This window comes from Lepidothrix coronata, unplaced genomic scaffold (assembly GCF_001604755.1).
Source record: "Lepidothrix coronata isolate B3197 unplaced genomic scaffold, Lepidothrix_coronata-1.0 Scaffold7, whole genome shotgun sequence".
Taxonomy (NCBI): Eukaryota; Metazoa; Chordata; class Aves; order Passeriformes; family Pipridae; genus Lepidothrix; species Lepidothrix coronata.
In genome coordinates this window covers 9,929,466-9,954,223 of record NW_016690187.1, presented here as the reverse complement: position 1 = coordinate 9,954,223, position 24,758 = coordinate 9,929,466, and the positions used below count along the sequence as shown (strand labels likewise).

At 38.3% G+C, this 24,758-nt stretch overlaps 2 protein-coding genes across 4 annotated transcripts in view; one reads left to right on the top strand and one right to left on the bottom strand.

The window, feature by feature from the left end:
- SLC25A12 (solute carrier family 25 member 12) overlaps positions 1-6,892 on the bottom strand; it is a 48,781-nt gene extending 41,889 nt beyond the window's left edge. The window contains exons 1-3 of one of the 3 annotated variants that reach the window (XM_017835898.1): positions 6,821-6,892; positions 6,250-6,303; positions 1,902-2,044 (exon numbers count right to left, since the gene is read on the bottom strand). In XM_017835898.1, coding sequence (XP_017691387.1) covers positions 1,902-2,044; positions 6,250-6,303; positions 6,821-6,832 — 209 coding nt within the window. In that variant the 5' untranslated portion in view covers positions 6,833-6,892. Of the gene's footprint in view, positions 1-1,901; positions 2,045-6,249; positions 6,304-6,673; positions 6,692-6,820 lie in introns of those variants that run through there. The other 2 variants (XM_017835907.1, XM_017835916.1) reach the window with 2 other exon arrangements.
- Positions 6,893-8,878: 1,986 nt separating this feature from the next.
- The window catches only part of HAT1 (histone acetyltransferase 1), a 16,889-nt gene continuing 1,009 nt past the window's right edge, over positions 8,879-24,758 (top strand). Inside the window, 9 exon segments of the mRNA XM_017835928.1 lie at positions 8,879-8,966; positions 9,868-9,939; positions 12,598-12,673; positions 14,413-14,533; positions 19,939-20,118; positions 20,355-20,476; positions 20,977-21,081; positions 21,416-21,522; positions 24,113-24,264. Coding sequence (XP_017691417.1) covers positions 8,960-8,966; positions 9,868-9,939; positions 12,598-12,673; positions 14,413-14,533; positions 19,939-20,118; positions 20,355-20,476; positions 20,977-21,081; positions 21,416-21,522; positions 24,113-24,264 — 942 coding nt within the window. The 5' untranslated portion in view covers positions 8,879-8,959.

The following is a 24,758-nucleotide window of genomic DNA, read 5'->3' as shown; positions in this document are numbered from 1 at the left end:
GGCTGTCATTTAATTTACAAATGTATGTATGGAATAGGGCTTCCTTGGACTTCTTTATAACTTATGTCCTCGGAAAGATGCAATGCATTCTGGAATTCAGTTGAAGATTACAATAATTATTCATGCTACAGATTAAACTCTCTATGCAGATTATATAGTTATTAGTGTCTGGATTTTGATATATTAAACCTCTGGATTTTGATATATTAAACCTCACCCCAAATGAAAGAATGTGAATGTAGAAGAAAATAAATAAACCGATGATGATGGGGGTATAAGAAATTCTTCACATGAAATACAGATTATGGAGAAATATTTAAAATGTTTAGAAAAATAAGTTTCAGACAAGTATTCAAGCAGATAAACATTTTGCACTGCAGACTATATGGTAGTGCAAAATAAAAATCCCAGTCTTCCCATACAGAAGCCGATAAAGCACACTTACCCATATTTGATTAACTCACTTCAAATATTACCCAGATTAAAAAAACAAAAACAAAAACAAACAAAAAAATCCCTTTATATTCAGTTCACAGGGAACGCAACAAAAAGTGATGCCTCAAAGTTCTGTTCTAGCAATAAAACAAATTATTGATTTCTTACTGTAAGAAAAATCCTTTTATAAGACCTTTTCTGAAGAAATGCACACCATAAAAGATAACCAACAGCTTTTTGAGAGGAACAAGATACTAAGCTTGTTGGTTTACTAGTCATCAAATAGACTATTATTTCAACAGATACATACAAAACATCCTTTCCAATCCGAAATAGAGCAACAAACTGCAGCCATGTACTGGGAACAGAGACAGGTTATTAAGATTTACAAAATATATGCACATTCAAATGTATTAGCAAAGTAGTGCAGCTTTACAAAAAGAAAAATCATGTAACATTACATCAAACGGAAGATCCTACTTTTGTCATTTAGTGTAAAAAGTATATAGCATATATAATTTCACTTGTATAGCACAGATACTGTGCAGCAAGCTGCTCAAGACAATAAGCAAATTAAGAAAATATTCTAAAGCAGAACGCATGAAAACAAAAACATTTAAGTTCAATTTAAAATAAGTTACATCTATACATTTACAAATGTTTACTATTTTAACAGCATTTTCTTCCCTACCAAATAGCTGTTCACTTCTGCATTCTTGACCTCTTTGATCCATCTTAACTTCGTCAATTTACTTCAACAATGTCCATACATCCTACTACAATCCAAGGCCAAAACTAGAAGCCTACACACAGCAAAAGAAAAGGCTCCTTGGAAGACAAATGAGTTAGGGGGTACTCAGCAGAGCAGACATTTTGCAAATTGGTTTGAGGGAACTGTCTAGAAGCAAGCAGGATCACCTGTAAGTAGCGCTGGAAAAGCTTTATGTGCTGTGACCTTATCTTCATTAGGTAAACACCTTCTTCCTCAGTAGAGTCATTCGTGTTTCACTTTTCTAAGAGTCAGCACTTTAAAAAAGACCTCAACAGTTTGATTTGAATTGCATACTACAGAAATAAGAATGCTCTTCCATATTTCCATGTTTCATTACAGGTACTGAAGACGCTATACAGTATCTAATCATGGACATGGACACACAGAAAAGAACTTTTCCGAGGCAATCATACTACGCTGAACTTCCCTGCAGTTCAACTCCCTCAGCACTTGTAACATTTATTAAAATGTCACTAAACCAAATCTGAACTTAAAAAAAAAACCATGTTAAACACCACCTTTTTTTCCCAGTTTTCCCAAATCTATAGTCTACTGTACTTGTAAAAAAACTTATCTAAATAAGCTTAAAGTGTAATAAAATCAATAATGTATTTTAGAAGATGAAGTTATCCAACTCACGACTCACGCATGTACTAATGCATTACAAGTTTCAAATGGAAAGCAAAATTCTCACCCATCCTTAGTTTGATCTGCCACTCCAGCCAACAGCTGCACTGTCTTAGGATTGTGATGTGGATCTGTATGAAGTCCTAGATATTTCTGCACAAAATCTTCTGGGGTCATGTAATGCTCACCATCTTTCTCAACACTTGCATACTACAGTAAAAATAAAAAAACATAACCACACAAACAAAGATTAATCCATTTAAATGCTAATTATTGGTGATTAACAAACTAGTAACTTTACTGAATGTAACTTAAAATGTTGCACAACTGTCTGCACATAACTGCTCTGAAATTAAAGTCCTCGATTAAATTAACAGTGTTACTGTACTAGTTTTATACTACCAACAATCAGATTTCCCTGCAGAATATTATATGTTCACATAACGATCAATATCTTCTAATTAAAAGACAATTATATATTTTCAGAAACTGTCAGGTATTACAACCATGCTGTAGCCTGCCATTTGCTGAAAACACAGCACGTAAGTTTTCCTACCATTTCTAGTAGTAGATATTTTCTGAATAATTGTTCTTGATAGTTCTATAATTACTTCGGAAAACATATATTATTTCTTTTCTCTTTTTGTGAGAAATAAACTTCCAGATTAATTTTTATCCTGAAACAAATGATTTTAAGTAAAAATTCACACACACAAAAATAGGATTTGAGTAAATTGAAATGTTATTTCTTTCAATTTTACTAGCATTGAATTTTAAATTAAAAATCACAGGCAGATTAAAAATTTTATTATTGATTTGCATTAGAAGTAATGATTTTTAATTTATTTGTAAAAATGTGTTATGCTTTTCTAAGTCCTAGCAAATAAGCATTCTCTGCAGAAAAAGAAATGGCAATGCCTCCAAATATCTAAAGTGCAACATCTATGCTAATGAATTCAAACTTCAACTAATGGCCTTTTCCCTATATGCTGCAGTACCTTGATTCAGCTGACACAGCTTTACATGAAAGAGTGCCAGCTCTCAAAACAGACACTTACTGTGCCAGGGACCCACAGGAATTACAGTATTAACAATAAGATGTACACACAATACCTGTTAAGGTGTAACACTCCATTAAGGTAAAGGGAATCATTCTCATGTCTCATACTTGTTTCACCACCAGTTCAGTCTGGACACACTTTCAGCAGAAAGGAGCTTGCACCAGCATCAGTGCCTGCTTCAGCACCTCCTGTATCCCTTCCACAACACCAGTCCCTCACATCCCCTCATCACCTCTCCCTCTTCCACCCTACAGCTGTGATGACAGCTATTTGCAAGACTGCACTGTAAACCAGATTACTGAATTTATGCAGAATTAAAACAGATTATTTCCACAAAAACAGGAACAAAAAACAGTGGACAGGAATTCTTTAATTCAGCACTGCTGCCAACATGATAGCATAAGGAAATTGTGGCTTCCTTGAATCAACTCTGAAAGGTTCTCTTCCCAGTCGTACACACAAGTGACTGAAAATGCATTACGAAGCACAATTCTGCTGCAAGACATGAAATCCAAAGAAAATGTTATGTATGAAGGACCATCAAACATGCAGAGTATTGAGCATATCTTCAAGAATAATGGAATTCAACTGTATGACAGCAGAGGTGCATATCAAAGACAGTCAAAATCTAAACACCATCCTCTTTTTTTCCTCCAGATAACAATTTATCTGACTTTATTATAAACAATGATTTGTTTTACAATAAAAAATGTGTCCAGGAAGTCTTATTACAAAAATTTTGAGACAAAAATAATTAACTGACAGATACATTGAACTCCATATGAGAAGGTCATGGCATTTTGGAAGAGCTTGGCAGCAAGCCAATAAATTAAGGCCTAACAAAGTAGCCAGGCATGTAAATACATTTGTCCTCAGGTTACCTTTTCACCATGCAACTTAAATCAAGACTCTTTTAGCACAAAATAAGTAAATGTAAATTATGACTAAATATGAATGTAAAATATAACACATCAATTAAATCTGTATTTTCCTCAGTCCTGAATGCTATAACACAAAATTCTTACTATACGTTTATAGACTGTCTTGGGTAAGCACTTGATGAATTTGCATGAGACTTTTAAAATTCATCACATAAAATGAACACACAAACCCTCTACTCTAGTTGTACAATCCAGTGCTAGGTACCCACCACACTTTCAGAAACAATGCTTTGTTTTTAAAATTGGTTAGTTTTCAATTTAAAGGAGTTTTCTATCCCAATGATTTTATCTGGGCAGAAGAGAGAGAAGTTCCAAAGCAGAAGAGACCTACAGGCACTATAAATATTACATTTTTAAAATCAAGCTAAGCTACGAGCAAGAGATTCAGGTAATTTTTAACCAGTGGTGGGGAAAGTTTCCTGTATTAAAACTGGGAATTTGGTTTTGTTTCTTTCTTCACCTTGCTGGAACAGGTTACACTTGAACTCAGCAGGCAGGGAATAATTCAACTATATTTCCCAAAGACTGACTGTGTCTTCCCTAAGAAAAAAGAATGAAGGTTCACTAAGAAATCTAGCAGCTGTGTTTCTACCTAACTCTTTTATCCTTCAGGGATAATTTGTTATCCAATATGTTCTTTTATGGTTGTTACTGAAGCCTGTTTAGCAAACACCTAAGTTACCTGATGGTGCACAGACAAAGAATTTCAATGCCTGCATTTCATAGTTACAAGATTACAGAGAAATAATAGCACATCTTTTTAATGCAAGTAAAATGTTAGGTTTTTAACAGTTCAAAATAGTAAAAATAAACATATAGCAAGCTTTTGGAAATCCACTAATGCAATGTAAACTACATGGACAGAGGGCACATAGCACTTTAGAAGACATGCATGAAGAGAAGGAAATTTAAGTACACTCTCTATGATTAAGGTGGATGGTGATGAGGCCTACAGTTCACATCTTCCCTTCTAACCATTTCCAAGGGATGCCAAATTTAGGAAGGAATGCACGACCTTTAGCTGAAGCTCACAGACAGGCCAGCGCTCTCAGCAAAGAGCACAACATATTTGACCCCTGATGTGTGCAACACTAGCAGTATTTCTCTACAACTTAAGTCTTGGAAAGAATGATTCTCTTTTGATTTTTTTGAAGCTTGCAACTAAGTTCAATTGCTACCCATCAAACAGAAACACAATTTCAAACTCAATTTTAATCAAATATAATGCAAAATAAACTTTCTTTCTATGCTCTTTTTACTGCAAATCTAAATACTTAAGGGGAGAGAAGAGTGTTCATTTTTTTCATCCCTCAGAGCATGCAACAATCCACAACTTAATTTGCATGTTTCTTAGAAGATAACAAGATAAGACATGGAGAAGACCCAGAAGCTGTTTTAAAACCAGACTGTCCCCCAGGCTGCTGGAAGATTTTTTGCTAGAAATTAAATGCTGAGATGTCACAGTTTGATGCCAGCATTCTAAGTTTTTGCAATCCAGCAATACTACCAGTGTAATCCAGTATACAAAAGCAAAAATCCACCAAAATCAGGGTTGGGGTCTAACATCTCTCTCTCAGGCAAAAAGGTCTCTCTGGCTACTTGTAATATGTGGAAAGTATTAGATAATACAGTAGAACTAGAAGTTACATGTCAAAAATAATAGACTTTATTATTCACAGTATTAGTTTTAATATTCATTTTATATTCTTAACTTTTTCACAGAGAAAACCTTCTTGAATATACTGTGTTAACATTCAATATAAAAGGAAAAGAAGTTATTTTAGTGATTTTGAAATATCAGTGCCCCAACTATGGACCTAAAACACAGTTGTTGTTCTTATTCCATATGCTTGGTTCATAGCTTATTATCAAAGTTACAGGTTTGACTCAATTTTCCTTTCTGACTGTGCTTTACTGTAACTAAGGGAGTGTAAAAAGCTTCATGCTCTTATTTATATATATCTTAATTACAAGGCCCTGCAAGGGATAATATTATGAAATGCATAAATCTTTAGTTATCAATTTTAAGTTCCAAAAACATTGCCAGCGGTCCATCCATTTGTGAGAGGAACACATATAAACCCCAAAGATAAAACATACAGGCAGAATAATTTTTTTGAATCTTGGAAAAGTATATTTTAAAAATAACAATACTTAGTTATAGCTATTTATTTTATAGAAAACTTGAAAATACTTCAGAAAAATATTTAGTATTATAATTTGGAAATGGTTAATCAGGATTTGTGTCACCAGCAGTTTCTGCTCGATGCCTGACAGCCTCTTCAATACACTGTGCCTACAAAGTGAAGTTTTAAGTATCCCAGCAGCACATGTGTTTGATTCCATGGCAAACTGCTGGGAGGGCAAAAAGCAGAAGTCTGTCATTTAAACAACACTAGACAGTTCTTTTTACCTGCAAAAAAATATTTCGTAGTTCGGCGGGGTCCGCTCTTTTGGCTGAGTGCACCTGTAAACACAAGCAAGATACTGCTTCGAGAGCCGTGCCACTGACAGAGCCCCGACACCACTCGCTGTAAGGGCGGCCATGGGGCGTCCCTTGAGACCCACAGGCCCAACCCCAGCCAACCCCGCGCTGTGCTGCTGTGGGACCGCACCAGGCTCGGTGCCGGTGACAGCTGTCAGCCCCGGGCTGCCTGCGAGAGCCGCGGCGCCCCGGCCCAGGAACGGCCCCTCGGAACGGCCCCGCCACGGCCCGCGGGCCAGGCCGGCTCCGCCACAACCCCCGCCACCGCCAGGGGCCCCGGCCCGCACCCCCCGCGGCACCGCGGCGGCGGAGGCACCGCGGGCTGCGCTGCCGCTCCCCCGGGCCGCCCCACCATCACCGCCGGCCGCTCCCCCCGGCCCCCGCGGGCTCCCTCAGCGCCGGCGGCGGCCACCGCCTCCTCCCGCCGCCCGCCCGCCCCCGGCCCCGCGCGGGGTCCGCCCGCTTCCTCCTGCCACAAGCGGCGGAGCGGGAGAGTCACCTTGACCGCCATGCTGCGCCCGCCGAGGAGGAGGAGGACGGAGAGGAGGAGGAGCCGCCCGCCCGCCGCGCCGCCGCAGCAGCCGCTGCCTCAGCGCAGCGCTGTGGGGGCGAGCGCCGCGCCCGGCCCGGCCCAGCCCTGCCCGCTGCCCTCGGCGGCCGGTGCCGGCCACCGCCGTTGCAGCCGTCCGGGTGCCGTGTCTGCCCCCACCGAGGCACCAGCGGCGCGGGTGCGGGTCCTGCCGGGGGCTGCTGGCAGCACCTCCACAGTGCAAAACCGAGCTCCTGTAAACGCTGCTGAATCTCATTTCTGGCGTGACAGATGCAGCTGCTTTCTCAAGGGTCAGCTGACCTGTTGGTTCCAAGTTCATAGACTGATGTTCTGGCAGCTTGGCTGCAAATTGGTAGTAGCCCTGTATTTCAAACAAAGGAGCCAGAGGCAAAGTTATCAGTCCTGGCTGGAATTCAGTAACTTCTGACTGGGTCTTTAGCAGTAGAGCACACTCGTGTTATATCTCAAAATGAAAAGCATACAGGCCACAGCCGCAAGAAAGGACAAGTTCATATTTCATTTGGACAGTTTCATCACAGTAAGTGCTTGTAAAACCTGGCTTAACTAATACTACATGTTCTGTCTTGCTGTATTATTTCAAGGCCCCAACAAGGTGTCTTTTATCACATGCCACTGGAAAATATAAAAAGGGCAGATTCTGGTACACGTCAAATAGCACAGTGAGATGTAAAACTACAATACAGTGGTTGGCAGTTTATAATAGTGGTCACAAAACAATGGGTCACTTTTCTCAAGTTTAAAACAACTAATTTGCTCTAGAAAGCAGAACTTTTCTTGGCTATAGGTCAACAAAAATTCTCTGAATATAACTCAGAGTTCACATGCTATGTCACAACTGACAACAAGAACAGTTTTGATAGAAATCTTCCTATTTGATAGGCATCTGATAGGCATTTGATAAGCATCTGACCACTAGAGTGTCTTGCTCAGCAAGGCCATAAATACCTACTAATTGCAGAGTGTCGTGGTTTAACCCAGCCAGCAGTCAAGTCCCACACAGCCACTCACTTCCCCACCAGCAGGATCGGGGAGAGAACAGGAAGGGTAAAAGCTAGAAAACTCATGGGTTGAGATAAAGGCAGTTTAATAGGGAAAGCAAAAGCCATGCACACAAGCAAAGTCAAACATGGAATTAATTCACTGCTTCCCATTGCAGGCAGGTGTTCAGCCATCTCCAGGAAAGCAGGGCCCCACCATGTATAACCACTTGGTAAGCCAAACACCATCACTCCAAACATCCCCCCTTCCTCCTTCTTCCCCCCACTTTCTATACTGAGCATGCCATATGGTCTGGAATATCCCTATGGTCAGTTGGGGTCACCTGTCCCAGCTGCGTCTCCTCCCAGCCTCCCACGCACACCTCCCCTCCCTGCCAGTGTGGCAGCACAAGAAAGCAGAAAAGGCCTTGGCTCTGCGCAAGCCCTGCTCAGCAATAACAGAAATAACTCTGTATTATCAACCCTGTGTTCAGCACAAATCCACCACTGGCCCCACACCAGCCACTGGGAAGAAAAGTAATCGTTCTATCCCAGTCCAAAGCAGCACACAGAGTAACAATCTGTGTTATAAGCGCATCAAAAAACAATCCCTTAAAAGAAAATAGCAGAAATATCCTTTACGCCGTGGCTGTAACAAGCGGTTCAGCACACAGATTTTTATTTATTTACTTCCTAACGCTACAGCTCTGGTTGTTTGCTCGGCTGCAGCGTGGCCGTGGCGCTGGGCCGTGCGGTCGGTGCGTGCGGGGGGCGCTGAGGCGAAGGGCGCTCGGCCGAGCGGGCGGACGTTCCCGTCACGCCGGGGCCGGGACACGTGCGAGCCCGCGCCGCCAGCATTGCGCATGCGCGCCCTCTCAGGGCGGGGCGAGGCGGGGCCGGCCACGCGAGCGAGGGCGCGAGCGCAGGGCTCGAGGCAGCGCTGGGCATGCGCGCGAGCCGCGCGCGCCGCGCGGCACAGCCATTGGTTCCTGGCCCGCTTTCGGCGGGCGGAAGCGGAAGCGCGTTTGCGCGCGCTTATTTCCGGCGGGCGGGCGCGCGGGTTGGTTCGCGCTGCGCGGGCCGCTCGGACATGGCGGGTGAGGCCGGGACGGGGCAGCGGGCGGCAGGGACGGTACGGGGTGTGAGGGAGGGGAGCGCGGCTGCCTCTGCCACCGGCTGTGTCTCTGTCCCCCCGGTTGCCCTGGTCGTGCTCTTGCTGCGGGGCGTCCTCGGGTTCACGGCCCCCGTGCTCGGTAGTCCTGAGCCGGAGTATATCTCCTTGTCCGCGAGTTTTTTGAGGGTGGACAGGGAATTAAAAGCCCGAAACTGTTTTTACTCCCAAGTTCACTGACTGAAGTAAGCTGTATTAGAACTTTCTGGAGTGAAGGGGGTCTGTGTTCGTAAAGCTCTTGGAAAATGCCATCAGTGAAATGTCTTCTGTGCTGGATTCTGCTTTGAAAAACAGACTAAATGCAGTTCGCTTGCTTTTTTCTCCCACATCCGCTCTGGAAGAGCAGTGGTAGCCAAATAATTGCCGGTGGTTTACATGCCACTGCAGTTCATGAACACCTGTTTGTGAAAATGACTTAATGCAAACACTTAATACGTGTTACTTAACCAGTTTTTTTAAATAACATGTTAGATTGAATTCTTAATTTCATACTTACATTTTTAAATATATGTTTAATTGGTAATAACTTATAACACTTGCTAATTTTATGGTAATGTCTTTAATTCTCAGAAACTAAATGGAGAGATGCTTGTCTGTTTTCTAGTTCTTGTTTATAGTTCCAGAGAAGTGTTTAAGATAAATCTTTATGTTCTCCATGTTACCACATTGTAGCATATTGTAGCTTTTCCTAATCTTACTTGTTCAGTGGTTTTGTGTTGTGTGTTTTCTGTAGTTTTTACAACCCTTTTTCTAATATGATCTTTGAGTAATAGTGACAAACAGACTGAACACCTCTTAAACCTTAAAAAAACCAACTTTTTCTTCAGGACTTACTGCTATGGAGAAGAAGCTGGCTGAATACAAGTGTAATACAAATGAAGCAATTCAGCTGAAGCTAGGTAATGTCCCTTTTTAAATGCTGTACAATTGATATTGGAGTATTAGTACCTTCCTAAGAAATGTTCTTATGCTTAAATTCACCCGGGTAATAATATGTCCTTGTTGATGTGAGCATGGAACTCAAGAAAGAAATGCATGGACTAGTTTGCTGAGACTACTGGAATTCAAGTACAGCTGTAGAAATTCAGTCCTATCTCTGCATGATAATCAGCCCTTTATTACCATGTTACCAGAGTGCATTGGAATTACATCATCTTATTTTCTTGAAGCATTTGTTATATTCTTTGCTTCTGTAATCCTTGTGACATGGTGTAGTCCTAAGTATTTGTTGACTTCATGGTGACCATGGCAGCAGAACTAATTTCTTTAGGGTTACAAATATCTAATTATATGTTTCTAACATCTTTCCCTTTCCTCTTTCTTTGATGGGGGGGGTGAATAAAAGGCTGAAAAGTGTTGTTGGGTTGGGGTTTTTGCTGCCCTTCCCCCTCAACATCTGGATTACACAAGACATTTTTAGTGAAATTTGTTTAAAATCTGAAGAGAAAAGATACCAATCTTTCAAGAACTGTTTATTGCTCTCTCTAGCCAATTTACTTACTAGGATACTTAAAATACAGCCAGAATTACAGAACTCTTGGTGGACTTGCTTATATCTTAAACTTATGTGCAGCTGTAATAACTTGAAGAATAAGGTGTATCTGTCTAATTTTTAATCTTTACAGCCCCTCAACTATTTGTTTCCTTGAGCAATACATATATATACACCTTAATTTATTAAGGAAGTTGAAGTAATGAACTTGTTAAGCACTTTTCAGAACTATTAGCAGTCTGTTCTGTACAGCTTAGTAGCATTTTCAATACACAGTGGCTTGTGAGCCAAAATGTTGTTATAAGCAAAATACTTAAGTTTTTCAGCCACTGTATTTGTGAATATTTCTCTTACTCTGAAACATTATTTCAAAGAGTAGACCGAATGTTCTGTTTTTCTCTTCCACCTTTCTAAAGACAAAGAATTAGAGATAATGACATCTGAGTGAAATTTGTGTAGAAATCCAAGGAGCTGCTATATCAGGTTTTTAATTAAGGTACCCATTGCCCATTTCAGCTAATTTTTTTTGCTTTTTTTCTTCCAGGGAGTTTAGATGTTCCATATACTAATTGTGTTAAGAGGAAGATATGAGATGCTACAAAGTTGTACCATTTAAAAAAATACCAAACATTACACGTTTTTCATGGGATATAAAAGCAGTCATACACTATCATCTTCATGGTCTTAATTTCTTCTGAGAACTGCTCTTTGGTTTTTGTTTTGTTTCTCCTTTGTTTGCTTTCTTTTTACACTTGTTACTTTGCCTCAAATCTGTTGCTCTCTGAATTAAACCCGAGAAGGCAAGAGCAACCATCTCCTTTGCTTTTGAGAGGGTCAGACTTTTATCTTGTCACTTGGACACTCCTCATTCACATTTTTCTCTTTGACTAATTACTCTCTAATATTATCAGAAAAAAACTTTTCTTTGTCTCTGGTTTTACTGGAGTAAAGCAGCAATGAAGCTGTAGTTCAGTATTCCACATGCTTTAAAAAAAAAGCTGTAATAGCAGTATTAACTCTTGCAGCATTGCATACTCATGCTAATGCAATATCAACTCATTCAGCATTAAAAATGTGTAACAGTTGTTTTGAGCTACCTGTACTTTGTTAGTGTGACTGAACTATATCTTTAATGCCTAAGTTAAGAGTTACAGCCCTTCCAATTCTGGGCATTTTTTTTAAACTGCAAATATACAGAATGTTTAGGAATCAAGTCTCTCACTATTTTAAATTTTTTTCCTAGGAAATCCTACTTTAATCTCTAATTTCATCCACTAATAAATCATATATTTAATGATGGAAGAACTTCTGTCATAATTGCTGTGAAGCAACTGCTATAATTCCATAAGCATGAATAAAATGCTTGTTCAGTAAGTTACTGAGTTTGAATAGATGCCATTATAGTGAATGTTTTTACATTACCAGAGAAAGCCATGTTTATTACTAGGCTTTGAAGAAAAGTAAAGAATCAGGAAGAAAAAAATCACTAAGTGTTTTGGTAATATTGGTACAAGTACCAGTATAATATTGTTGCAGCTGTTTTGTATGTATCCATGCTGATTCTCCAAAATTTTGACGTGAATATAAATGCACATAAACATTTCTTTCCAGTCATCTCTCCATGAAAATCATCTACAGTGAAGTGTTCTCACCTGCATCTAGGAGAAGAATGACAGAAGGAGAAGGCAACATTGATTACATGATTGATGTGCTTATTGCAGGAGTAGCCAGATGGGCAGTGTCCTCAGTGTTCAAGATGAAGTTAAAGGCAGAATATTCAGGAGATGCATGTATGAAACATATACATGTGTGCATCTGTGTCAATTTTTCAGTTTTATTCTGATTAGTGATTTGACATCCTCAGATCAAACAACATGCACCTAAATTGTACAGGATGTCATTTCATTTGTGTGTCAGCCTAATGTAGATAGTTTCTTAACTGAAGTTGTCTGTAGCAGAAGAATGCATGAACAGCTACCAGGGCATCTGTGGATAAACAAACCAAAGCCGATGACTTGGTCATGCTCTTTTTTTCTTTTTTTTTTTTTCTTTTCCCCCTCCTCAGTTCGCTTTCCTGAGGATTTGGAGGATGACAACACAACATTTAATCCAGAGTACAGCCATCAAGTGTTTGGAGATGAGTAAGTTAAAGTTTCCATAGTCAAATTAATAGGTCCAGAAGGGAAGAGTTGCTTCCAAATTGTTAGAAAACAAGAAATCCTGCTATACTGAGTACAGGAGGAAAGTCACTGCCCTAGTCCTGCTGACCACACTATTGCTGATACAGGCCAGGACACTGTTTGCCTTCTTGCCCACCTGGGCACACACTGGCTCATGTTCAGCTGCTGTTGACCAGCACCCACAGGTCCTTTTCTGCTGGGCAGCTTTCCAGCTGCTCTTCCCCAGGTCTGTTGTGCTGTAGTGGGGTTGTTGTGACCCAAGTCCAGCAGCTCAGCATTTCACCCAACTTGATGTTGTCTGCAAACCAACTAAGGGGGCACTTGATGCCCTCATTAAGGTCATTGATAAAGATATTAAACAGGACTGGTCCCAGCACTGAGCCCAGGGGAGCACCACTTGTGACCAGCTGCAGCTGGATTTAACTCCATTCCCCACCACTTTTTGGGCTTGGCCATCCATCTGGTTTTTTACCCAGTGAACAGTGCACATGTCCAAACCATGAGCAGCCAGTTTCTCCCAAAGAATGCTTTAGAAATGGTGTCAAAGTCCTTACTAAAGTGAAAGTAGAAAAGTATTGTTTCTTCTATTTAGAGTATGCTGACTTAATTAGTACTGTAGGGAAGTCAACCACTCTGTCCCTAGTGCTGAAATGTCATTTCATATTTTCAGTAGAGTGATATTCAACAATCTGACCATAGTTAAAAAAGATCAACAACAACAACAACAAACCCAACCTACTAAGGAAAATCCAGATGCATGTTTCTGTGGCCTTCGTGAAATGGTTATGTTTCTTAATTTCCATTTTCTTTTTAAAAGCATTCTGAGTACTCCAATTAGGATTAACTATGTATAATTCCAGTAATGGGAGAACTCTCCAATCTGTTAGTATAACTAACAAGCAAACTCTTGTTCTGGAACTTCTATTTCAAGTTTTAAATTATGAATATGCTATCATAAAAGAAAAATCCCAGTAAAAAAAAAAATCAGCTATGCTTTAAAATAACAAAACTTGACCTGTTACTTTGTGAACACTACTGTTTTATCAAGATTTTTGCTAGAAAAAGAATTCTCTATACTTCATAAGAATATAGGGTTCGTGTTCAGGCAACTCATATTTTCGAAGTGTAGAAAAGGCTTTTGTGGGTTTTTTTGTTTTGTTTTGTTGTGGTTTTTTTTTGCATTTGCTCAGTTCTGGTGACATTGGATAACTAAATAGAAACTCAACCAAAAACTGTCCACATATTGCTATGTCTCATTATCTGTGTTTTGTACAGTATAAATTGCAGTAGTTTATTCCAAAATGTTATACTGCACTGCAAAGTAATTTCTAATAAATGTTATTGATCGACTCATATAAATACCTGTTAAGGAGTTAAAGCTATTGAAAAAACATAAACACAGTATTAGCTATTTCAGGTATTAGCTATATCTCTCCTGCGCTATTACAGTAAGGGCAGAGACATTGCCTTGCTGAGTTCAGAAGCATGTTGTATTTCTCCACTAGAGGAGCAACACAGTAGCAATACTTTAAGTCATTGTCTCTGGATAGTGCACATCCAGTTTGATTCCCTTTTCCTATTAGGAAGCTTACTCTACCTTACTGGGAAAGATGATGTGAACTTCCAATGAGATGAAAGCACTGTGATGTGAATATTTTGCTTTGTGTAGAGTTCCTGATTGTTCTTTTCTTCTTTCTCAGTGAAATTGCTTTTGGCTACAAGGGGCTGAAGATCCTTTTGTATTACATCGCTGGTAACCTGTCAACGTTCTTCCGCATTGAATACACATCGAAAGTAAATGAGAAGTTTGACTGTGTGGAGGTAAGTGCAGGTGTGCTTCTACCTTTGAAGGTTTACTTGGGCATGGACAGGAATTCTGGGTTTAGTAATATCCCCCCAAAACATGGTTTAACTTAACAATAAACAAAAAAAGCTTCCTTTGTTGCTAAGCTGTAAAAGAGCTTTGGACTTCATCTGTACATTTTCCCCTTCTTTGACTCCAGTGCCATCAAAAGTGTGTCAAGCAGTACAGTGAGACATGAAGTGCTAATACCAAAACCAGTTCCATAGAAAACCCCTCTACTTGACAAGTCTGTATTTTCACATTAACCGAGTCCAGGTTTTATGCTGAAGAGAATTCAGTAAGAAGGAAAAGGAGGTTTCTGTAAGCACTTCATGATATGGTATGTGTGTCTCTTTAAATGTGGAGGACAAGTAAGGCAGAAGAGAGATTATAAACTTGTGGACAGGTGTCATGTGTGCTTTACATCTTAAAGGAATATGATATACAGTTATCTGCAGTTATCTGCAGGGGTTTTTGTTTGTTTTTCCTATTTTTGCCTACAGGTTTTCTGAGCTTATAGAATACTTGTAGGAAAGATTTATTTTCTCTCGTACTGTCTATATGCTCTCAGAATATTGAGAGATATTCTGAGAATATTCTGAGTTGTATTTAAGTTACTAATTTCAAGTTCATTGGAGTTTATTTAAATAATTGCAAGGAGAGGCCTATTGTAAAGGGAGAAATACATTGGAATTACTTTGGTAAGTGAATTTTAAAGGTTTGTCCTTCTTTATTCTGAAGGTGTTTTAGAATATACTTACTTCAACAGGCTAAGTGCCTGGACAATATCTGAAATACTTTCAAGGGTAGAGCAACATATCTTAGGAGTGAAAGGTCATGTTCTTCAATGTTAAGAATGTTTTCGGAAATAGGAGAAAAAGGAAAGCTGTTGGTGATGTAGTAAACATTAAAATCAAATGGTCCAACCTTTCACCAGTATAATTTCATAATTATCACAACAGGAATCCACACCATAGCACCTTTTTACTGACAGTCTATTTTCTGTACAAATGGCAAACCCACTTTACTTTTCTGGAGGTAGAGGCAAGGTAAACAAGGTCTGTCTTGTCCAAAGCATACTGAAACTTTTGATTGCTCAGAATCATTGCTTTTTGCAAGCTCTGTTTCCTATACAGAATTATTCCTCCAATTGATTAAGGGATTGAGGTGAAGACAAAAAAGAGGATCATTTTGAGGGAGGCTTCTCTGTGCTTTCCAGAGCATTTACAGGCTTTGACTGGATGGGAAGAATGTGGTTGCTTACTCTGTGCTTTCCTTGGTGTTACTAACACTGTACATTCAAATAGACTGCTCATATTGCTGTATCTAAACCTGTGTAGAAAAAAAGACATGGCTGTAATCAATCTTGCTCTCATTTGTATTTGCCATCAGTTTAACCACCTTAAAGTATGAATGCATTTGCAGAGATTAAAACATAAGCTGTCATTACAGCAGGATGTTAATTTGAATGCACATTAACATTTATTTTTCTGAGTTAACTGTTTGTTTGCTGATCTCTGCTCCTTGAGGATAATTATACTAAGAGGCAGATTATCCACCATGCATGACAGATAATCTTTGTGCTGTGAATAGATGGTGTTTAGGAAAGGACAGCAGTTTCTGCCTTTAACATAACTGGTTACAAGTAAGATGTTGGTTTTAATGCTCCACAAAGTTATTCACAGCTTAGGATTTTGTACCTAAATACCCCTACAAGCCCATTCAATGGTGGGTGGTTTTATTCTGTGATATTAAATTTGGTTTGATTATTGCTAAAGCAGCTGCTACAGTCCCTGCTAGGGACTGACAGAAATACTTATCCCAATACCTCTTCTTTTTTTTTCTCTAAGATGTTTTTGAACATGAGGAAAAGATACAATCCTGAAATGTCAAGAGACAGAACTCCAGTCATATTTATACATCTGAACATGGTTTAGCTCCATCTTTATTGAGGAAGGCTCAGCAGAGTATGATTGTGTTTTGAACAAAAGTTGGCACTTCATTTAATGAAAATAGACAGAATTTTCCCTTGGGTGAAGTTGATTCTTTCAAATATCTGAAGAGAAGCTGCTTTCTTCTAGTGTAAATATTAATAGCATTGACCTCTGCATTGCTGCTTTGAGATTTGCAGCTGTTCCAATATTTTCCTTTTCATCTGCATTTTATGATAGGATGCAGGAAAAGTATTTCACTAAACTATATATCTTGCTTTGCAGCTAGTCTATACGTTTACAGACTTTGATACAAAAGTTAATGAAAAAGTGTTATTTTAATATTGGCATATTTTTCTTTCTTTCATGTAATACTGCTGATCATTCCATTGCTCCCCACTGAAATACATGCATGTGTTAGAGAAATTCAGCTTTTAAATATGCTTCTATAATTATTTTAAATTCAATCACTTTTTGAAACAGCATCTACATGGTATACAAATGTCATAGCTGCCTTTTAGTACAAGAATAACCTCTGTATTAAAATTATCCAGACTCAAATGCAATGTACAAAGACATTACCCATTTAAACAGTCCTACTAGAAATCAAGTGTAATTACAAGCCTATCCCAAATTCCCTGTCATCACCACACATGATTCTGATCATGAAGGTAATACATTACAGGCAGCACTTCCATGAACCAAAAGCTCAACAATTCTTGGCTGGCTTAATTCAGGTTTTTGCATGCTTCATTGTGTGTGGCTTTGCCTATGTTAAACATTGTTGGAGTAGTCAACAGGATTGTTTTTCTGAAGAGAAACTTCCGTGCCATTGTGTGCATCCATTCCTGTTGGTAAGATATGAGTGAAGTTACCCTCTCAACAAGAGCAAGGAAATACACAAGAGAAGGCAGTAAACAAATTCTGGTAGGTCCTTGGATTATGAGCACCTCAGAAGGGTTTGGAAAGGGCCTACGAAGTAATTAATGTTTCTGCCCTACAAAGTAATTAATGTTTCTGTTAAAAAGTACAGGTGTTAATGAAACATTATTTTTTGTGTTGTCGGTATGTCAAGATTCCAGTATTCCAGGACTTGCTAATTGGAAATTGGATCACTTAAACTTCTACCACCACTCCAATTGAGGATTCTGGGATTTGCTCTGTAAGAGAGAGAAATCCTGTTAACCCTAAAAGTAACTAAAGACTATATTTTCATTTCTTAAATTATGTCAGATCCCATTTCAAGGGGAGAGAATTTTTAGGAGGCAATAGGTGAAAATATGTTTTAGTCATATAGAACCAAGAAGTATTATCTGGTGCTTTATCTGCTAAGTCTCTGTCATCTTTTAATCCTGTCTATTTTTTTGAAAGTAAGATTTTTCCTTGGTGGTAGCCAGTGATGGATGTGTTATCTTACAGGCTTTCAGCAGGTGAAAGTTAGGCTTCCTTCTCACCACTGATGAAGAAAGTTACAAATATGAAGGGAAGCAAAATTACTTAATCATTATTTATATGGTATCTCGTACTGTATGTTCACCTTTTTTAGATAGCTACCATATAACCTGAGATACTGAACTGATGCTTGGAAGTACTGTTTTAATTCTGCCTATTTCAGCTATATAAAATGAGTCACTATGGATTCTTAGTTGTGGTTCCCTACAGCTCTGTAAGCAGTGCAGACTAAGATCTGCTTAAACAGTGCATTTGCATGGTTTAAAAAAAAAGTAATTTCTAAAATGTGTTCCATATAAATATGTTTTTAAATGTATTACGTTGATTCTGAAAAAATGGCTGATTTTATGTAATGCACTTAAATCAGTAAGTGTAAAGAAAATGTTTTAGTTAATATTGGTCTGTGAAGAATAGCAAAGGCTCCAATAAATTATCTTTGTTTTGAGAATGAAATGGATGTAAAGACTGTACATGTTTTAACTTGGTTCTTACACCAAGTATTGTAGAGCTGTATTTTAACTGCTTAATAGCTCTCTCTCCAAATATAAATATAAATGTTGGTAGTACCAAACCATTAAGAATAAAACTTGTTTGTGCTGAGCTAAATCCATCTTTCTCTACAATAAAACTGTAACTGAATGATAAAGTGCTATTCATTTGCAGGTGCATTGCTTCTACTTAAGGGCCTATGGTTGAAAGGACAGGAATTAGTAGCATGTTGTATTAGCCTTTTGTAGTGTATTTTGTTCTAAGCATCTTAATTTCCCTGTTTTGAATGCTAAGTAGCAAGGGTCTTGGTTTTGAACTAATACCCATCATGCATGTAAACGGTGTGAAAGAGCTGCTTAGTAAGTTAACACAAAGTGTTCTTGTGTCCGTCCTTGTGGAAATAGATACAATACAAACATTACAGCTGAACTCACGGCAAACTCCATTAAGTAAAAACCTGGATTCATTGTCTAGAGGAAAGTTTGAATTGAATGTAAGCTCATTTTGTTGAATGTAATGTCAGGCTTTTAGGGGTTGTATTGAGGAGAACGGTTTTGTTAAGTTGAGACCAATTCATTAAGTTTTATTGCCTGGTGAGAAGCAGTAATACGTTATTGTGAAACTTCATCAAATATTCATGGTTAAAAAGAAGTAGTAAATGTATTCAATCAAGTGGTCTTCTGGGGGTCTGAAAGGGATTATGAAGTCTGCTCAGCTGATAGTCTCTAACTTTTCAGATAACCAAAGTGAAATCTGCGAATTAAATTTTGGGGTCAGAATATTTTGTCTTCCACAGTATGTTAGACTACAGGTCAGATTTGCTGACAGTATTCTTAAATTGTACTATTTCATGTCAAACTTTGTTTTCAAAACTGTCTTATTAGAATGGGGGATGTGGTTGTCTGAGTTTGTAATGTGTTTTGGAGCTGATCCTGTAGACAGGCATTTCAAGCAGGGGGACACAAGAATGCAAGAGTGTGCTAGCTGTCACTTTTCTGTTTGGGAGCTAACATTTTTGATCTTTGTGCCTGTTTCTCTGCTTAGTTCTGCATTACCTAGTAGTTATTGCAAGCTGCTTGTTTGGGAACCTGAGTTGTACAAGGCTGTGTTGCGTAGCATAGTCTTGGAGAATTGCTGTCTGGAATGTCTTAGCTTCTGAATGTGCTCCACTTACAGAATAGCTATCAACACTCTTAGACAAACTTGGACAAGTGTAGCAATCTCTAAACATAATAGTGTTCATTAACTTATGCTGTAACCAAGAGCTTTTTGATGCTTACAGTGGCTGGATTGTGACCTTTCTGATTTCATCAGTGCAGCTTCTTTATTTGCTGGAAGGTCACCACTAAACAACAGAAATGCTTCTCTTCTTTTTTTTTTTTATTTTTTTTTTTAAATTACTGGTAGGCCATATCATCTCTCATATATTCATTTCTTATAGCACAATAATGACATCAATGCTGTTTTTTTTCTCATCTTCCACTGATCCTGCCCCTTTTTGTAATCTGCAGGCAGATGATGTTGAAAGTAAAATTAGAGAAATCATTCCACCTGGTTTTTGCACAAACACAGATGACTTTGTGTCTCTGCTGGAGAAGGAGGTCAACTTCAAGCCCTTTGGAATGCTGCTACACACATATTCTATCCATAATGAGGAAGCCGGTGAAGATATAACATACCAGATATACAAGGTATGAAAAATTAAGTTAAACTTCTGCTTTTGAGCAACCAAATGCAATTTTATTTTGCAAGGGTGCGCTTTCTGTAATGATTGAACCATAGTACATAAATACTATCATTTTATCCATTTATTAATCATTGTAAACATGCTTTCTTATATCCGGTAATTTAATTAGGTTTTGCATATTTTTTTTTCCTCTTACATCTGTGATAGGTTTCACCTGACTTCTCCTGGCTTTTTCCCTAGGCTGACATGACATGTCCAGGCTTTCGAGAATATCATGAAAGGCTTCAGACGTTCTTGATGTGGTTTATTGAAACTGCTAGCTTTATTGATGTAGATGATGAAAGATGGAACTACTTTCTAGTGTAAGTACAGTTCTAAAGCAACAGTGGACCTTATTACCTCCACAAAGCCTGCATTTTAATTGTGGCTGGCCAATTATTGGAGCAGTATAATGATATTTTTCCCAGGAAAGAAAAACCATTGTTTATGAGGCTTGAGTTTTCCTCCATTATGCTTTGGGAAAGCTTGAGAATAGAGCTGAATTAAATGCTGTTGTCCGTTAGAGCCCTGAATGTAGGCTTAAACAGTAAAATGAGCTTTGCCTGTGTTTTCTTTTACTTGCCACCTATTCATCTTTATAATAGGCAAGTGCACTGAAGTGCTGTAAAGAGGCCTGATTTATCCAAGTTGCTGCACACCAATTAAGTGAATTGTACATTCAGAACATAGCAGGTGTACCCATTGGGCCCTCACAGAGTAGCTTGCTGACACTGAAAATTCAGTTGGAGAATGGAAAAGAAAATGGACACTGCATGGGAGCGCGACTGTAATTGACCTGCTTGGCTTTCTGTTTTATCTGCAGATTTGAGAAGTATAATAAGGATGGAGCTACGCTCTTTGCGACCGTAGGCTACATGACAGTCTATAATTACTATGTGTACCCAGACAAAACCCGGCCACGTGTAAGGTAATTGGCGGTGTAACTCGTGCCTTGCCTTTTATTTCAGAAGAGGGAACTGCTGAAGTTCCCAATACTTGTTTATAATAGTGTTGATTTGTTTAAAAAAATCCCCATTATTAGCTGTCTATGCACTGATTTATTTCATTGTTTCCTTCTGGAAGCGGAGGGAATCTCAAACAAGTTTGGAATATTTAACAATTTTAAGACTCTGTTGAAAATTACATTTTAACATTAAGGTTACTACACATACTTTAATCTAAAATGAAATACCATTTTGTTTTTAAGACTTTATATTTGCAAATGCATAATTTGAACTGAAAATGCATTCCTTTGTCTGTAGTCAGATGCTGATCTTGCCACCATTCCAAGGAGAAGGCCACGGTGCTCAGCTGCTTGAAACAGTTCATAGATACTATATGTCTTCTCCTACAGTACTTGATATAACAGGTTTGTGTTAAATTTTTAACAAGCAACTTGTAGCATTCACAGGTTGCTAGCCCACAAGCTAACTTCTGTGTTCATTTGTCAGAATTACACAGTCTTTTGAAGATTCAGCTTCTGCTCAGTCCAGCATCAGTAGTACCCTGGTTTACAGAAGAAGTGTATATAATGTAGCTCCTTGAATACTTTACGTAGAGAACAGTACACCAGGAAAATTCCATCCCTAGCATGAACGGATTACCAGCTAATTAGCCATTTTATTGTGAGATACACAGCTGAGTTTGCCAAGAGATCAAGCTTTGTCAAATTCCTTGTTCAACTTCCTTCTGTTAGCCAAAACTCAGACTTCAGGGGGCACACACTCATCTAACTAAAATAGCATATTAATATTAGTGTGCAAGATGAAATTTTACAGACAGTAAAAGTCCATAGAGAACTTGTGCTCTAGGAGCACACATTGCTGGCTGAAGGCATCTGTGATATTAGAGGTGTGTGCACAAATAACTAAAAATAAAAGATTATTGAGGAAGTGGAAGAGGGGATGAAGGGTGGATGTGCATTACAAAAATAACACTAGAAATTGCCACAAGTGTGATATCTGTCCTGTGGTTTCAAGTCTAGCATAGGAAGAAATATAGTTGAAGCACAACTTGACCATTCAATTGTATGTGTAGTCTCATCTTGGTTAGAAATAACTCCCCATTCTAATTAAAACACAATTGACTGCTTGCTTCATAATGCATTGTTGCAGCATAATCATAACAAAAGGTAATCCACCTCATAATTTTAATCCAGTTCATGGGAACCCAAGGAAGTATAACTTTGTTTATGCAACAGAAAATCATCTGCATCATGCATTTACTTTTTCCTTTTAATAGTACAAAGCTTTAACTGAGGATGAATAAAGTCTTAACATGGTACTGCGTAAATCATTTGACATATGCATGGCTCAGTGCCTTAAATACAGGGTTGTAGCAACCAGTAAATGTGCACTAAAACAGGGTTTAATTTTTTTATGGAATGAAGCAGGAGAAAGTTCACAATATTCTACATGTCATTCAAGGCTCTTACAGAATTATTTATTGTCCTTTTGAGCAGGAAATTCGGCTGGACAGTCCTGACGTTGTCAGGATATTTAGTTACATATCATCTAAAACTGGGAAGTAAAGCCTTTAACCTTTCTGAAAAGAGTTGACCTCTTTGAAAGAGCTAACAATGTATTAAAAAACTTCCGAGTTTCACGTTTACAACAAATATTTTGTTCTGCTTATACCCGGTCATGCTGACACAAGCAAAATGTATGCTGATAGTGCTTACTGAACAGAAACTGCCTCATGTTTCTCTTAACTAATGTGAGCTCAAACGAATGGAGTTAACTTTAGTGCACCTTCTCCAATCTATTTTGTAGAGTAAGTGCTATAAGGTTTGCCATACGAGATTAGGCCACTCATGCATAAAACGTGTTAACTGATAGAATCATCATAAGCATCTTCCAAACAAAAAAATAGTTGTGCAGTGCTGCACAAAGATAGCAAAAACTTCTATCCCAGTCCTTGGTAACTTTTTTTTTTCTTTTTGATCATCCTAAAACTGCAAATTTCAACTATTTACAATGTTCCTCAAAACTAAAGAAAAACACAGGTGGGGTATAAACTGGTTAGCAATAAACTCAACAAGGCTAGTTCATGCAAAAATGAGGGTTGGGGGAAAACATGGCCCTGCTACTTATTTGTGGAGAGCCTGTCTAAACAAACAAGGAAGAAAGAAATATATTCGCAGTGTTGTTCATAAATAGGAACAATATGGATGGGACCACTTTGATGTTAACTGAAGCTAGTTCTCAACTTCGGTGTTTTTTTCTTAAAGCAACAATTTTGATAGCTATGCTGTCATTTTAAGCAAAATGGAAGTAACTTGAAATTGTGATCAGCTTTTGCTTAAGTGATTCCAGCCTTTTAATTTTGGATAATCGTGTCTTTTGGGTCTTTCTACCTTTTCCTGTCTTCCTTGCTAACATAGACTATAACTCGTGGTCAATACCTGTCTTCAGCTAGCTTACTTGTGTACAGTAGGATATTTTCACCACTCTTTGTCCACATAATTTACTTGTGTTTTAGTAGTTCTATCACTCTGTCAAATATAGAATAGACGGAGGATATAGAAAAAAAGGTTATACACAGAGTAGTCTTATTTTCCCAAGAAGTTAAATGGGATTGAACGTCTATGTTGTCAGTTTCTTATAAATGCACATAATATAAAACTGTACAGTACTGCATACACAAAATATTACAAGTTTCTCTTTCCGTGACCTGCTTGATGTCTGCTGTCAAACACCTAAACCTTTGATAGCAGTACTTAAAATTAACTAATTAAACAACACAGTTGTTTATATCACAGAATAGTCTGAGTCAGAAAGGACCCACAAGGATCATCGAGTCCAAGTCTTAAATGAATGGCCCATAACAGGATCAGGTCCACAAGCTTGGTATTACACTGATGAATGCTGTATCCGCTTTTGTTGTCCATAGTTCCTTGTAGTTACATCCCAGAGATGAGAAAACAAATAATGCTGATAGGCTTTTTTTATTCTTTCTAGCTGAAGATCCATCAGAGAACTATGTGAAGCTAAGAGACTTTGTTCTTGTAAAGCTCTGTCAAGATTTGCTGTGCTTTTCCCCAGTAAAGTTAATGCAGGGTTTCAGTCAAGAAATGGTGACGGAAGCTCAACAAAAATTGAAAATAAATAAGGTACTAAATCAGAACCATTGTAGTTGGACATATTCTTATCAAAATAATAGAATAACAATATAAACTTAGAGATGGAGACTTGGAATTTACACACTCTGGCTTATTTTGACAGTTTTTTAGGATGTATCTGGAGAGACCTAGCTATTGGTTTTAGATAAATGCTTTTTTTACTTACAAAAGTCTGTTGTTGTAATAGAATTTGACATGGTTTTGATGTCTTTCAAGTGTATTTATGTAAATAATAAATGTTGCTTTGGGAATAAACACCTGAGTGGTAAACAACTGCTACTAAGGCAACTCTAAACACTTGGAGAACTGAACAGGTGAATTGAAAATTAAATTTGCTGGTAATCTCAGTAAGTTATTAAACTTGTTTGTGAGTATAGTAGTGAAATGGCAGAGTTGCTTAATAAAAAAATGTATTCGAATGTGGTTTAATGAAAACTTTGAGGCTTGAGGGATGGGGAATGTGAAGCTATGTTCAGATGTGTTTA